The sequence below is a fragment of the Furipterus horrens genome, unplaced genomic scaffold, assembly GCF_987537825.1.
Source record: "Furipterus horrens unplaced genomic scaffold, mFurHor1.1.pri manual_scaffold_2, whole genome shotgun sequence".
Lineage (NCBI taxonomy): Eukaryota > Metazoa > Chordata > Mammalia > Chiroptera > Furipteridae > Furipterus > Furipterus horrens.
In genome coordinates this window covers 29,010,323-29,027,469 of record NW_028327172.1, presented here as the reverse complement: position 1 = coordinate 29,027,469, position 17,147 = coordinate 29,010,323, and the positions used below count along the sequence as shown (strand labels likewise).

Genomic DNA, 17,147 nt, shown 5'->3' with positions numbered 1-17,147 from the left:
TTCCATTACCTTCACATTGGCTCAGGAGAGGTAAGCTGGACCATGGTTTCCTAAGATTATTAACATGTTTAGGTTGAGAGAGACCAAAACAAGAACATTCTTAGACAAAAAGATTATCGGACGAATGTATTAGTTACTGATTGGAATACATAAATAGAAATTTGATTTTGAACAATACAAAATAAAAATCAAATGGGTATTATTACATATTCTGAAAAAAATTAAATTAAAACAATATTTTGATGCCTCTTCAGAAATCTTTTGTATTACTTCCCTTTAGTTACCAAAAGATATTCAGCACAAGTCTCGGATGCTAAGGGAGAAAGTGCATGTTTCTCCTAGCGTTTTCCTTTTTACCTTTGCTAAAAAGACAGAGGAGTTGATGCGTCATTCAAAACTAAAACTTCCTGGAAGGAAAGGGCATTGGGGCAAGTAACCTGAATGACCATGCTTTCCCAGTGCCTCTGTAAGCCTCCTTATTGCCGCAAAATGGATTCTGCGTTGTTCCTAAACCAACAAAAACATTGATTTACACTTGTTATTGCATCGACATGGAACAATGTGACAAGAACATTTACATCCGGAGCAAAATAGGATATAAGACTTTCAAAATCAAAGGTGTTAGATTTTTTGAACTCTTCTTCTATACCCTGAGGATACTTAGATTAATGTTTATCGGCTGATGATTTTGGATCATGAAAAATTATCAAGAGTGTTTGATTTTTTTACTCAGATTATACAAGTTCAGGAACTCAAAATCCTTAGGGCTTTAGGAATACGCAGATATGGTTACTTTTTGATACATTTTATCATTCAGAATCCTTTTCTCAAATTCATCAGTAACTTGTTCTGTGTAATTTGCTGATGTTTAGATCCAAACAGTAGTGTGCTGTTTCTCCTTAAAATGAGGAAGCTCCTTTTTTTTTAAATTTCCCTTCTGGGAAGCCAAGGAAGAGTAGTAAGCTGTCAGCTGCAACACCAAATTGAATGGGAAAGAAAAAAAAAAGCTTGGGGGTCAGTGCTGCCAAACTTTTCACTTTGTTTCGTCCCCTTCCTCATTTTTGTACTGCTACAAGCTAAGAATCCATGCAATGTCTAGACGCTTCGGAGCAAATAACCACTTCCAGATGAAAGCAGTAATAAATGCAACAGGCATTCTTTAATTATATCTAAAATTATCCACTGCACTTTGCTCTTGTAGGCCTATAGGTAGTTTGTATTTGGCTGGGAGGGCCGAGGATGGGGGTGGGAGTAGTTACTCACTACTTAAAAAATGGTGTCCATGGGAGGTCAGAACACCAGTGCCACCGCCGTCACATACATGGGACGGAAATGCACGTGAAACTGATGAGCATGAACACAAAAGAACTACCAAGTGTAATACTTTTAGTCTACACTCCATGGAAAGTGGTAACCTGAGGCGATCAGGACACTCAGCCAGAGGTCACCTTTGTATTAGTGGTGAAGCAGAGACTGGAACATCTGTCCAGGTCATGGCAAGACTTTTCATCTCAGACTACAAGTACTAATAAACAACAGTTGGAGAAAATTGTCTGTGACATTCAACATAATGCTGAGCTGAGGCTGGGAGAAGGGAGGGTGGAATTGTATTTCCTTTCGTAAAGCGAAAACAGCCCTAAGTGCAGCTTCTTCTAAAATATGATTACTTAAAGGGAAGTGTAAGAAATCAAATTGTACAATTTGGAACAAAAAGTGGCCGAAGTTACTGGAAAGCTCATGCTTCTGAGTCTGCAAAATCACTGGCCAGGAAGGCAAAACTTTTCCAATACCCCATTTTAATATTGTGCTAAAGCCATTGACTCTGTTAAAACCCTGGAGTTAAATATGATCCCCTACCCACCCCCGGCCCTTTCCCTCTTAGGTTAGTGTTTGGGGGTCAAGGAGGGGCTGGAGCTTGGCCCTAACCTCGGAATCGCTGCCAAGGGCTTGTAATACAATCTCTCCCCTTTTGAAGGGTAAATCAGTGTCAACTGCGTTTGCCGTCCACCAGAAAAAGTAAGCATTTTACTTCCGCTCGGTCTATGTGGACTGATGAAATGTAGGAAATCTGTTTCTGGCAGGGGGAAAAATCGTTTTCCCAAACAGCACCGAGAGGAGCCATCAGAGAAGTATGAGGAGAGGCGGCGCGGCTGGAGCTGCTGCCTCTGCCGCCGGGCTGCTGGGGTGCGGGGAGCGGCTGCGGCAGGACCTGCTCCGGGAGGGGGCCTGGCCCGAGACGCTGCAGGAGCCAAGCCGGGAGCCCCGGCGCCGCTGAGAGCCGCCAGCAGCCAGCTCCGGACGCGGGGGTGAGCAAGGCGGCCCGGCGGTGTCCGCTCTCCGCCAGCGCCGCCGCAGCGCGCGCGCTCTGCCGCGCCAGGTCGCCGGAGCCCCGGCCTGCGTGGGCACTGGGGGCCGGGGGTAGGGGGAGGTCTTTAAAAATAACCCGGGGGACCTGGCGGGGCAGGGTGAAGAGCCCCGGACTGCGGGCCGGGCTCGGGCGCCGAGGGGTGGTCGCTGCAGTGGGATCCCCTCTAATTCAATGGGCACGACCATGTGTTCCTCATCCCTATTGTGGAACAGCCCAAGTGGCCGCCGCGCGAAAAGCCCGCTGGGGCGGCTCAGCCAACCAGGGACCGAAGTGAGGATTTCTAATTAGCACATCGATTATAAATACACACTTAAGCATTCGTGCACAAGGGTCGTTGTAATGCATGCTGTTATTGGGGAGAGGGGAGCCGAGTGGGGATGGGCTTAACGGACCGATCCTGAATGTTTTACTTGAGTCAGGAGGCCAAGCTGGGAGGAAGGAGGGTGACTCGGGTGATTTGGGGGGGATACTCTGTTTTTCGATTGATGAGTTCGACAGAGTTGAGCCTTTTTTTTTTTTTTTTTTTTTTTCCCGTGAACAAACAAATGCTAGCCTGTGAATCAACCCCTCCTCTGGGAATATTTTTCCGTAGCATTGTTCACTTTGAGTCCAAAGAGCAGGGTTTTGGAATCCGAAATTGTTTGGGGAGCAGAGGAGCCAACTTTGTTTGGAAGGCATGAATTATTTTGGCAAAATTAAATATTATCAGCCCAGTAAAGGACATTGCCACCTGAAGTCTCTACTGTCCTGAAGGGAGGAGCAAACACAGGGCTTAATTGCTTTCAACATTCTAGTACAGTTGGAGGTGGGGTGGGTTACTCAGTACTTCCCTCCAGTTAACCTTTTTGGAAATTAAACAAGGGCCCTCACCACCTTCTTCACCTTCTTCCTTCCACCTCCTTCACGTTCATTCTCTTACAATCAAGATTTGCAAAAACTTTTCTGTCCCTCATGTAAACTCCGCCTTCTCCCCAAGAACCCTCTCCAACAAAGCTAGATCAATTGTGTATGGGAGATCTTATGCAGAGGAAATAAGATCTGCTTGTGCACAGGAACACCCATTTGGCCTCCTAGTGTTAAAATAAAAGCTCAGGCAGGTCGGATGTGCCAGCCAGGCAGGGGAAGTCCACCTTTCCTCCGCACCTGTCCCCTGAGATTCACAGAGGCAAGGCTGAGAACGAGCCCGTGTGCTCATTGCTTCTTCCCCCCAACCTCTTAGCAGTGTGGACACTGATTAACTACAGCTGGGATCTAGTGTGCCCAGCCTGTCTTTGAAATCGATCAATGAGTTCCTTCTCGAGGAATGCTCCCCCCTAACTGTGTAGGGGGAGGTGGTGGCTGTGGTGGTCCTCTCCAACATGGGCGTCCTGGTTCTGACTGCCTAAGAGAAGGTAAGGGACAGATGTCTGAGGCATGGGACGTTGTAGCCTTCACACATGGCTCTCTGAGTGGGCTCAAAGTGAAATGTAGCTTGGATGTCAGCCTGAATGATACTAAACTTTGAGCTCCTTTCTTTATGGCTAAACACTATACTTTTGTGGTGTGGTCTCTACTTTATTGGGGAATAAACTCACATGGCAGAATTTATTTCACCTGGTATTTGCACTCATGTGCAAAACTCATGTGGATGCCACTGAGTTTTCTACTATCTTGCTAAGGAATCTTAGTTAAAACTTAAACTTGCAGGGATGATGAAATGCCAGGTATTATATTAATCTTCAATATGTGATGTACCATTTTAGAATTTTGCTTCGAGGCTGCAAGACTGCATTATAGACATTTAGAGCCTTGGGAAGGCCAAAGTTAACCTTGGTTGCAACCAGAAAAGGAGGCTCTAAAAATGTGTTTGCAGAGGGACTTTGTTAAATTTATTAAAATTGCAACACATGTTAAGGCTATTTTGATATTTCTGTAGTTTTGATATGGAGGCATAAATAGGATCTCACTGTTTTGTTCTGTTTGTTTGTTTGTTTTTAATTTCTCCTAGGCAATTATCAAGGTTTTCTACTTAGTGTTTTCTGGCCAGAGAAAATAACTGGAGTGAAGGTAGAACATATCATTTGTCAAAATGAGTAAAATGCTTCTGTAATCTTTGTTTTAAACATTTTCAGGTCACTTCGATTGAGTTTTTGCTAATGATCTCCCCTTACATGAGACAGATATGTATACTTCAATGGAAAGTAGAAAAATCTGATAGTTCTCAGCTGCATTATACTTAAATAAAACAGAGAATCTTTGCATTAGAAACAACATATTAAACCGCCCCCCCAAAAATCTCATGAAGTTTTACCTAATCAACTTAGATGAAGTTTTGGTGGAAATCAATATTCTAATTGATTGATGATTTTCAGGTAGTTTTCTATTCAAATTATGTTTCAGGTTAATCTGGGAGGGATCCAAAAACTTGTACTAAATTGTTTGGAAGGGTGGTCTAGTACAATATAATTAAAAGAAAAACGAAAAAAAATTGCTAATGTCATAAAAATATAAGAAATCAGTTCACATTCAGTCTTCATTTTTTGATCATTATTTAAGAAGGAATTATTATTGCAGGTATTCCATTATTCGATTTAAGACAACTCATCATGGGACTTCAGGATAAGAAATATTCTTGGAAGAGAGTTAGCATTACTTGAGATTGGGCACCAGGAGGGCAGAATAGGACATTTGTAATGACTCTGTGGCTATATAGCCTTGTTACTTTGGACAAAATATTTTAGGACTCCAGTGATTTATGAGGAACCAGGAATTTGGCTAAGTAAATCTTCTATCCATTTGAATTTAAAGATTTTATTACATAATTAGGAAAATTAGTAATGTATGTTGTTTTGACTTTATGCTTGGTGCTTCATTAATTTGTGGACAAGTTGCTCCCCTTAGCCAGAAGTAGAGGTCCACTTACAAGATCTAGAATTGCTTTTATGATTAAATTTTGAACTTTAATTTTCTGATTAGATCCTTAGGTTAAGATTTTGCATTCACGAAATTGGTTGACAATATGTAGCATTGTAGAGATGTTATTGGTTAGCCGAAATGAATCACATAGGAGTAAAGACCTCAGAATGCTGCAAGAGCCGTCCTTGCTTATTCATTTGTTGAGTCTAGCTTGAAAGATCCATTTTCTCCTTCCATATTCTAGGAGGATGTTTGGCTTAGTGTATTTATGTATATATTTTAAAAATTTAAAAGATAGTGTTACTGGTCTATAAACTTTGTTTCTTCGTTGTTTCACACCCAGAGCACACAAAAATGACTAGGTAGCGGTGAGGTCAATGTGCAGAAGTGAACAATGGTAGCCTTTAGGGTGGGACCCTTCACTGTGGGTTCATTAGCAGTCTTTGTTTTAAATGGTCACGGTTAAGGACTCTGTGTGGGGGAATGAGGAAGGTGTGTAGTGACATCCTGTCACATTTATTTTGAGAGGTGTAGCATTCCCCTATCTTAATAGCTTATGATCTTTACCTGGTATCAAAAACCAAGCGTAATTTGTTAACAGAAGTTGTTTTTAGAAAACACATGTAAACTACTCATTTTAGAGCAAAACATTTCACCCATCATCCTAATAAAGGAAACTTTGAGTTTTCAAGTAGTTATAATTTTATTTCTTCAATCTTTGTTTTCATTTCTCTTCTTTAGCCTTTGTCTTCTCTTAGTGATTTGAGGTTTATAAAATATTTGTATTTTGTTATAGAATTGCTTTTCTTTTTAGAATAAGTCAATGGAAGTTTTATTTTGGCATATTTCCTATGTTGATAATTTAGATTTAGCTATTATTTAATGGATATAAAATATATGCTAACACTGGCACAAAGAGTTAATCTTCAAGATTATATTTGAAGTGTTAGCCTCCATTGCACAGACTAAAGAACTCAGGTACATAAAGAAAAAGTCATATACCTGGAATAGAACAGCTGTTAAGTGAGTAGGTAAGAGAGCTATATTTGACCACATGACTTCTGATTCCAGTTCTAAAATTCCAATTAATATTCATTAATCAGATTTTTTAGTGGAATCTCATAGCAGCCAGTAATCATATAATGTTTATTATTTTATTCTTATTTCTCTTTCTTAACATTTATTTTCTATGCAATATTGCAATGCATTTTTAAAAATAACATGTCAACAAAGTCTAGAGATAGATGGGAAGCCTTCTTGATCATAATCAAAGCACACCTCTAGGTGGTGTGAAAGAATACTTTACCTTCAGAGTCAAAACTATGAGGTCCTCAGCTGGGATTCTGGAGCAACAGACTAAACAGAGTCTTTAAGCATATGATATTTTACTTAAGGAGTCATTAATTTTTTCTTCTTCCCCTGGGCTAATTCATGTCTCATCATATTCGTAATGGTTATTCCAGAATCACTTATATGGAAAGAAGGGAAAAAAATACACACATTCTTTGAAGAAATCTGTATTAAGTTTCTGCATGTTTTTTGCTTTAAGTTTTATTTTTCTGAATTCCAAATCCTGGGGGTTGAGTTATCCATTTTTAGATAGACCTATAAACCTTGGAGAAGCCATAGTTTGGAGGACTCATAGAAGGATTTAAATCCTTACTCCTCTTTCCAAAGTGATTGTCTTTGTTTAGTACTTACCAGAGTTACTTATAAAGCATTTTAAATATTCAGGACATATGAATTTTAATGGTAACATCTTTCAGTGTTTTGATGCAATATATAATTTTTTTTTTTTGTTCTCCCAAACTTAAACTTCTTTCTTCAAGTCTAGGGAATCATTAATCATGTTACTTCCTATCTTTAAAAGCTACCCCTTCTCATCTCTTGTGGTTTTCGAAAACTTTGGAATGAATACAAAAGATAAAAAATTATCTTTTGGTTATAGTTTGTTTTTTTGTGATTTAATTCAACTCATCCACATTGGTTAAACATTTGTTAAAAATTATAAAAGGGTTATCATCATTCTGTAGTGATCTTTTTATCTTGGTCATATACGTTTGTTTGACTTTTGTTCATCCCAGTTTAATAATTTCAATGGGAAACTACTTCACCATGGAGTAATTCTTCCACACTCCTGCTAACTGGGTTCATTTTCATGTTTCTTATTCATGTCTCTGCCATATCTAAATCCAAGACTTCCATATAGTGACTGACTTTCAGCTAAACCACAGATGGTGGTTCAAAATATGACAAGAGGGTTGATTTGGATCAAAATCCTAAGTTTTTTCCAAAGGGACTTATACAGAGAAGTTCCTATCCATGACAGGGGCCTAAGTGTCAACATATTTGGTGTATGTTTAATTGATTATTTTCTATTTCATGCTAATTACCCACTAAGTTTTATTTCTCCCACTTTTACCTCCTCTTTTCTTATTTTTCCCCTACTTTGTATATAACTTTGATTATATACAAAGCAGCATAACAAAAATTGCTTAATCGCTCTTACTGTTTTTACTTAATGATCACCTATAAATATTAGAAGATAGTTTAAATTACATTTCTGGCAAAATACAGGACAGACTACATGAGAAATAAATGTGCCACTGTCAAGAAAATAAAAACTTCACTGTTTAGAAGTATTGAGGGGAAGGATTGTGTCCCTCTGGCTCATTGAAACTGTTACATGCCATTAGTCTTACTGTAAACTATCCCCTGATGAATTCTCTGCTGGACAATGGGCTTAAGAATCTGAGGTGTCTTCTTGCTTTTACAGAGCAGAATAGGGCTCTGATGCTTAAATGGAAGTTGCAGAACACATAATAGGATGTAGCTAAAGTTACTGACCTACCACATCTCACTTTCAGGAAAGTAGTGGGAGAGATTGTGTCTTGAGAAGAAAGGCATTTTAGAGGTAACCCTTTTAAGATTTCAATTAGTTATTTAAATATATGAATCATGTGCTTAAATGTAATATTACTTAAATGTTTGTTTCTGAGGTTAGCTAACCTATAGGAATCCTAACCAGTGACAAGGAGCTGTTTTGTTTCCGTGGGACTAGACCTATTTTTAAAAGAACTGGGGCAAAAAATGTTGTAGGTTTCTCATATTTAATGACAAGATTTGGAAAAAATTTTAGGACTTTGTCTGAATAATGTGATGATTAACTACAAAATAATAGGTGATGGTAATGTTCTGGTTCCTATAATGATAATTTAGTAACATATGACACAGTGTATTACAAATGTTTGCACTGACTCACTATGGGTAATTAGATATAGAAAGAATCATTATAAAATCTTTTCAAAGAAATTTTGGGGGCACAGTTGTTTAGAAATGCAATTAACTGTGCTTGTAAGTTATATATTTATGGCCCCTTTTAGGTGTTTATGCTCTGTCTTTTCTAATTCTACAGCAGAATGGGAGATGGTCTCATTTTGCATTTTTCTGAACACCAATATCTTTTTATGTTTTAAAAAGCAGTCTTTAAAAGGGAAAAATTATCCTGTGCTAAGAGAATTAGACTTTGAGATTAAATAGAGGGAATAGTATATCAAATTTCAAATAATAGAACAGACAAGAGTGGATATTCACTTATATTGATAACTTAAAGATACCATAATTATTGAAATATAGCTGAAAACCTCATTATGTCATATAAATTTTACTTCTTGCCAGTTGTATTTTCATTTCGTTCAGTAATAATGAAATGCATGTAGTTATTTCATATGCACTATAGGTATACATAAGAGTCCTACACATTGTTAAACTTAGGAGTTTGTTAGTTTAGCTGCTTCAATGTTACTTCTATAGTCTTAGGTATTATAAATAATGCACACAATGTTCGAAGCCAGGTATATATTCAAACAACTTTTTTATAACCCACCTAGGGGACCATGAAACCCATAAGATGACCAGGTTAATGAAATTAGCTTTTATTTTGTATATGTAAGATAATGTATTTTTTAAAATCCTTACCAAAGGATTTGTTTTATCGATTTGAGAGAGAGAGAGAGAGAGAGAGAGAGAGAGAGAGAGAGAGATTGAGAGAGAGAGATTGGTTGCAATTGCCTGTTTCCCAAACCCACAACCAAGGTATGTACCCTGACCAGGAATTGAACCCATAACCTTTTTGGTGTATGGGATGATGCTCCAACCAACTGAGCCACACAGCCAGGGCTGCAGATGTTAGATAGATACTGAATCACTTCTATAGGAAAGATGATTGCAAACAGAAACTAAGATGAAAAACCCATAAAGTGAAAAGATACAAAGTAAGACCAAAGAACAACACGCGGCAGTGTTGGTTAGAATGATGATGTTATTCTTGGGTTATACTATGGTTCCTTGATGAATCTATTTTGTAAAATGCATCATTCTGGAAAACGTATGCAGACCCAGGTTAAAACCTGACTGTGCCATGATCTAGCTGTACATTCTTGGTTAAGTCACTGGTCCTATCTGGTTTTTGTTTTCATTAACTGTAGTACAAGAGAAATGTAGTAGGGACTCTTTGAAAACACCTTCCTCCTACCCTGCCTCCCACCCTGTTCTCTAAATTGTGAATTGGTGATTGCTCAGCTGTCTGCAAAGAACCGAGTACTATGCTTAATCCTATAGGTGGTAATTTTAAGGGCAGTGACCATATGTTTATACTGAATTGTGTAAATATAAATACTGTCATTGCTAACAGTTCAAAGTTCTGTAGAAATCTACGGTTTCAAAAATTAACCCAAATAATGCAAGTTTACAATTTGAATACTAAAATTTTAACCAACAATATTGATTGCTTTTGAATAAGTGGAACTTCTTGTCTAGAAACTGATTCTTTTTAAAAATGATGTTTTACACACGCTTAGCGCTGACTGTTTGATTTTTCTATTTGACCTTTGATTGCTACTATTTTTCTACCAGGTGGCTGGTTAACAGTGATAGGACCAGTAAAGATAAAGCAGCGTTTCCTGGGGTTTAATAATTAATAACCTGACCTGTCATCCAAATTTCCATGGATCTGGTTCCTTACTTTGTCATTGGCACCAAGATTTTAATAAGAGAAGTCTGAATAAAAAGCAATCACTCTTTTGTTCCCCAAACAGGTATTACAAGTGGATAAATAATGTGCACTGCTCTGAGCCCAAAGGTACGCAGTGGACCCGGCCTCTCTGATATGCATCAGTATAGCCAGTGGCTGGCCAGCAGACATGAAGCTAATTTGCTACCGATGAAAGAAGATCTGGCCTTGTGGTTGACCAATCTCTTAGGTAAGGTTATAAGATCTCATTTTGTGAGCAAAGATAACAGGTTTGTTTGTTTTTCCTCATATAGTGTCCTTCACCTAAGCATGTGACAGCACCTTGGAAAGAAAGATTTCATTATTTGGGTATTGCATTTGGGAAACCTGAAGCATGTGGAAAGTTTAAATGAATTTCCCAATGTCTCTTACATTAGCTGTGCTTAGTGATTCCAGTATCAGGCATTGAAATGTGGAAATATGTGGTCAAATGGCTTATGTCATCTATATGCTGATCTATTTTTTTACTTTTCTTTTATGCAACTGACCAATCCAACGTATTCTTTGGACATTGCACACAGGCGTAGTCTGTGGAATCTGACTTCTAAAACTAGACTGCTTTGCCCTACTTTTATAGCAAACCTTCTAAAACTGCTGAATATCCAGACTCTAGAATAAACATAGCTCTCCTTTGTCCAAATGAGCTGACTAGAGTCACTCAACCTTGAACAAAAATTTTTCTTCTCATTTCACTTCTGTTTTTAGGTATTCTTTCAGAAGTACCATCTCTGAGAAAAATGCTACCTCATGCTAAAGCTGCCTCTTTTAAAATTGCTATTGTGCTGGTGTAGTCATAGGACAAAATTTTAGGCATGTGCATTTAACTTCTATTTTCACCCATAGCTTTTTACAGATAATAGAACTGATTTATGACACAGGGGAAGGACCCTTATAGATGTAGAGATAATAGGTTTGAATATCGGGTAAACATATAATTTATATGTTACTTTATCATTTGCAGAGGGAACTTCGCCAACACTACTTTATTATTTACAGAATCTTTCAGGGTCAGTGCTTTCAGTCTCACTTTCTAGCCGAGGAAACTACAGAGCTTACTGAGAAGCACCCTGTGCACCTGCAATCTCAGCAAGGTTTGGATAAATTTTAGCATGTTTTAGCAAGATTTTCCTTTGCTCACCATGGCTCTGGATTTTTCATGGTTTTTTTTTTTTTTTTTGTGTGTGTGTGTGTGTGTTTTGCCTTTATGTTAGGGTTAAGATGTTTCCTTTTCCTGACTGTGTGCACAATATTTTGACAATTCTGTGTAGTCTAACTTGGGCTACTGATGTGAGTATGCTGCATGTTTAGCTTTCCCAAGGGCACCCAGCCAAGGGGTGAGGGCGGGCAGAAATGCAGAGGTGTTCCAGGAAGACCCTTCATGCTGTGGAGCTGTGTCCACTAGAAGGAAGAGGCTATCCTCTTTTGTAATTCACCCATGCAAAGGAGGAACTTTTTATCTCCGTCACATAGAGGGAGTCAAGTTAACCTAAGCAAGTGGGTTTCGTCTCTTTATTTCTGTCCTTCCGAGGTTCACTAATGACTGTTACATGAGTAATTTATTATTAACTCTGAGCTGTCTTTAAATATGGGCTATCACAAGTATGGCAGTATAGAAGAGAAGAGAACAGACTTGAACACACTTGCCTGTGTTTGAACCCAAGAACTGTGACTTACTAGCCCCACGATAATTGGGGCTCAGTTTTCTCATCTGTGAAGTGGCAATAATAGTACTGTCTGCTTTGTAGGATCGCAGTGGGATTAAGGGACTAAAATATGTATACTCCTTAGAAAGTGACTGACATTGTAAATACTATATGTGTTGTTATTTTAATTATATAGTTCAGTGATACTGTTAATTTGATTTTGTGGATAAATTCATTTATTTATTGAACTAATACTTGAGTATGCAGAAGCATCAAGTATTAGTTTAAAAAATGGACACTGGAATCAGAATGCTTGAATTCAAATCTCAGTTCTATCACTTACTAGCTTTGTGATACTGGGCAAGTGTCTAAATGCACTGTGCCTCTGTTTTTTCATCTTTAACATAAGTATAGTACCAACAATATAGGGTTTTTGGCAATTTGAATGAGATGATCACTTTTAGAACAAGGTCTGTTGCACAGTAATCAACCGGTTGTATAAATATGCGCTATTGTATTTCTGTGTGTCAGACACAGTCTAAGTACTGGAGGGTAGAATGGTGATTAAATACAGATATATTGCCCATTCTTAGAGATGTTGAAAAGGAAACATTAAATAAGTAATTGAATTAATAATGCATTAATTGGGCTTGTTATAAACACTAAAAGATATAGGTTGAAATATGAGTATAAAAATGAGGGGCAAAGGATTGCAGGACGTGGGTAAATTTTCTCTAGGGGGTCTTATATATATTTCAACTGAGGACTGAAAAATGGTTAATAGCCAGGCAGACAAAGCATGGGAGGAGAGCCTGGGTAGAGGGACTGGCATGTGCCAGAGAGAAAGGAGTGTGGTACATTGGAAGAACTGAATGAAGGCTAGTGTCAAAAGCACAGAGCAAGAGGAGGAGAGTTTCATGACACTTGTAGGTGCTAGATTGTATACTGCTTTGAAGACCGCGTTAAGGAACTTTATAATTTATTCAATGATCAGTGAGGAACCATAAGGTTCTAGACAGGGGAAGATGGTGGAGTACAGCCTGATTGTACAGGGACGTTCCAAGGTCTCATGACTTGTCATCAAAGGCATTTTATTTGGTGAATGTGATCATTTACAAAGCAGCTTAATCAGTGTGAGCAGCCCAACACAACCTCAAAGAATAGAGAGTCAGTGTGTGTGTAATGGAAAGATCCTTGGAATAAAAGCCAGGAGACCTGGCTCCTAACAGGACGTCAGGAGACCTGGCTTCTGATTCTGGCTCTGCCACTTGGTAGGAAACTTGCCCAAAGTCAGTCAGTTACCTTTTCTGGGCTCAGTGTCCTCAACCATAAAATGATGGGGTTTGAGCAGATGATCTCTAATGTCCTTTCCAGTTCCAAAAGTCTGAGTTTCCAAGAAATCCATCTCTTGAAACCCAGTTTGAGATCATCAATATGCATAAACAAGGAGAAAATAATTTCTATAAATAAATAATTTTTTTTTTTTTTTAAAGAACACACTACTGTTTTTAATGCTAGCAGCTGGTGACACAAATGCAACGGGTGGCTTATGAGATTTTCTCAGAAAAGGAATCTCAAAAGGATTTCGAGACATTGTAAAATACCACCTTGTGGTGACTTAAATTCGTAAAAGTAGTTAAATAGTAGGACTTCAGGTGAATATCCTTATGGTAACTTAAAGAGTAGAACAATAACTTGACAGTATTTAAAAGTGGTAAAACATTTGGAGATAGGAAAGTATGTTATATACTGGAATGATGATAATATAGAGGGGGAAAATACATGGTTATGTTAGAAGGTATTTTTATTACACATTAGGTATATTTAGAATTCAGTAGAGTACACTTTAACATTATTTAGTACTGGCCATTGTATCGCCTCAGAAATACATTCAAATTTATATTATGTAGCTATCTTTCAATTCTTGGCTTTGTATTGACTTGAAAGTTAGAGACACCATGAAAGTAGCTCCAAAATGGATGCTTTCTTTATATAAAGTATCTGATTTTTTTCGGAGAGGTTGAAATTCACATTGTACATTAAATATTTTAACTAGTTTTTACCACTATGGTGTGGACCTTACTTGTGTAAAGGCTTTCTACTTCTTTTTAGTAATACTTGATTAAAATTAACTTTTTTTATGTCTTTCAAAAGGAATGTTAATAGTAGTCTAAATTCAGATATTTCTGGTTCTTCAAAAAAATATCAATTGACAGATGTAGTTACTTAAAGAATACTCAATTTGGACTTAGAAGTTTTCGATGGATAAAAATTACTTAACAGAGAAGAAAATTACTTCATTGGTTCATAGACCAGGTACATGAAACTTAATCAGTGATACTAATACATACTACTTTAGATTTTTATTAGTATTAAGGCAGCAATAGAAAAAATTTAGACTATCTAAAATTTATGTATAGAAGTATAAAATCTAGACATCTTGTGAAACATTAACTAAAATGAATTAATAGTTATGGTAGTTGGGATTTGTTCAGAAGGAGATCATGTAATATTTACTGACTACTCACATATCTTTGGAAATATGAGCTGTTCTAATTGAAAATACTTTTGTAGTATACATATTATGTTTTTCAACAGCTGGCACCATGGAGCAGTTTTATGATGGATGTTAAGAAAAGGCAGCAAGGGAGCCCTGAATATCGCTTCATTCTTCCCTATAAAACATTTGGCCATTGTACCCTATTATATATTGAATATACACATTTCATTTTTTATTTTAGACCTTCTGTTTTGCTATTTTTGTTCATGAGCTAGCTATTTCCCATTTGTTATCGATCTGTGTCCTTAGGACGTATTTCAACATTAAGTGATTATACCAATAAATCGTGGGGAAAACTTAATTATCCCTTTGAGTAAACAATATGTTTTTAAACTGACAGTCCCAGATTATAGCAAAAACCCACCATTCAAACAGATGAGGCACATTCTACAAATTTGATAATTATTGATGGACTGTTGAAAATTGTTGTTGGCTTAGCTTTGAAATGTCTCAAATTTCTCATTTCACTTGTTTCTTCGATCATTTGAAAATGATGGTCTGCCTTTACCTTTAATTAGTATTTGCTTAATAATGCTATATGAAATCACATGGGAATATGTTTTTGAGCAAAGATATATTTAAGTAACAAAAAATTGACATTGTTTCTATAGGTTGTAGATATTTAGATGTAGACATATGTGTTTGAATACATGCAGCGACTTTGAGTAAGTCATAAGATATATTACAAATCAAGTTTTGCTGAATTGATTTTATTTCCATTTAGAAATACATTATGAAAATTAATGTTATGGCGATTTTTGCTTTCTCTGACTTTCCATTAAAAGAATTCAGTTGTTATATGCTAGTATGACTGATAAGTAATTTTATCAGTTATTTATAAAAATAATCTATTTTCAGCATTGAAAAATTAACCATCTACTTATTGGAGTTGATGCTGTCTAATAAATTTTTGAATAGCTTTCTTTTCTTTTTTCTTAAAACCCTTTTACTGGATCCATATTCTGCTGACCTCTTATGTTCTTGATACAGTCAATAAAAGTTCCTTAGGAAAGGTGGTATCTTTTGCTAGTTCAAAAGTTTAAAGAATCAAGTTCATGTTCACAAGTTAACACCTTTCAGAAAAGTTACTGCCCATTTTTTTTTGCCACCTTTTCCAACAGAACCAGCTTTGTCCTGTCTTAATATAAACGCAGGGTAGAGAGTGGGAATCAATGTGATACAGATAATGATCTAAGGTTTCTGGTTGGAATGAATCATTTTCTGCCTCACAACCTTCAAATTTCAGTCTCAAAACACTGAATAATTCAAGTCAAGATAGCAGATGAGTTCTTTAATTAGAGAAACAAACTGGGGTTGAGAGTTTCAAGTAGAGATTGATCCTATCTAGTTCACCTGTAGAGATAAAATATGCCCGTTTTCTTCTGCAGTAAATCAGGTCACCTATCAGAACAGGCCTGAATGACATTCTCAGCCATTCTCTGATTTCCAAGGTGAACTGCTATTCATTTTTCAGCACTGCTATCATTATCTTCATCTCTATGCTCTTTTTGTTTGTTGATTTTTGCTTGAATGGCTTTCTGTGGAGTTTCTACAGAGAGAAAGACAACTGAATTAGGGAGAGCACATTGTAATGGGAAAGAGTCATTTATGTATGTATTCAGCAAATGCTTAGTTAAATAGTCAAGCAGGGTGACTAAGCATAAACTAAATCTAGTTGTCATGGGTTAAAGAGCCCGATTCCCTGTGTCACCTTAGGTGAGTGTTTCAGTGTCATCAGCTGTAAAATGGATCTAATGGTGGCACCCAATATTGTTGTTTTTTGAGAATATTAAAAACATGAATACATGTAAAGCACCTGGCATACAGTAAGAACTCAAATGTTAAATATCATTATTAAATGCTATCGTGTCTTTAGGAATCTGAGTTTAGTACCACTAACTTACTGGGAGGAAACATTCTTTCTCAGCAAGGTATAAGATAAAAGGGCTTCCCTCCCCCCCAGGGTGACTCTATTCTAAAATACTTAATCTTAATGGAAATTATGGTAAGTACATATTTTCAGGAGGGATACACTGATGTGTACAAGCATGTGTGTTGATTTTTAGTTACCCGACAGATGTTTATTTCAAATCATTGTGCCTTAATATTTTAATAGGAAGTGCCCAACCACAATTTTTAACCAAACTCCCTGATCTTTGTCTACTGGCAAGCTATCAATCATGACTGAATTGATGGTGTGAAGATCAAAGTCTACAACTATAAACTCAGGAAGTAAAGACATTACCCCTAGACTAGGCTATTTTAGGTTAACTTTCAGGTCAACAGTCTGCACGACCCAGTGTGGGTCAGTACTTCAAGAAGATTTAAATTAACTGTTTATTGCCTGGTCTTTACCTCAAACATACCAACAACATGTAATGACATAGCTGGGGAAGAAATGACTCTATGTTACAAGAATCCTACTGCGTCTAGTATTTATAATCTAATGTCTCAATCCAGCTACATAAGTTAAATATCTGCTTCTGCCTAACAAAGATATTTAGCTTTGTGTAATGTTTACTGGAGAAATTGTAATTAGTTCATCACAGCATGTTCTAATGGATATGTCATAGTTAAATTCAGCTAACTTTATATTCTTTTAAAATACTT

The 17,147-nt window shown here is 37.1% G+C and overlaps 1 protein-coding gene across 4 annotated transcripts in view; it reads left to right on the top strand.

Annotated features, from left to right (window-relative positions):
* Positions 1-1,979: 1,979 nt before the first annotated feature.
* GAS2 (growth arrest specific 2) overlaps positions 1,980-17,147 on the top strand; it is a 118,746-nt gene continuing 103,578 nt past the window's right edge. Inside the window, exons 1-2 of one of the 4 annotated variants that reach the window (XM_090267621.1) lie at positions 1,980-2,016; positions 10,360-10,524. In XM_090267621.1, the coding sequence (XP_090123747.1) occupies positions 10,380-10,524 (145 nt within the window). In that variant the 5' untranslated portion in view covers positions 1,980-2,016; positions 10,360-10,379. Of the gene's footprint in view, positions 2,017-2,042; positions 2,307-3,568; positions 3,760-10,359; positions 10,525-17,147 lie in introns of those variants that run through there. The other 3 variants (XM_090267620.1, XM_090267619.1, XM_090267622.1) reach the window with 3 other exon arrangements.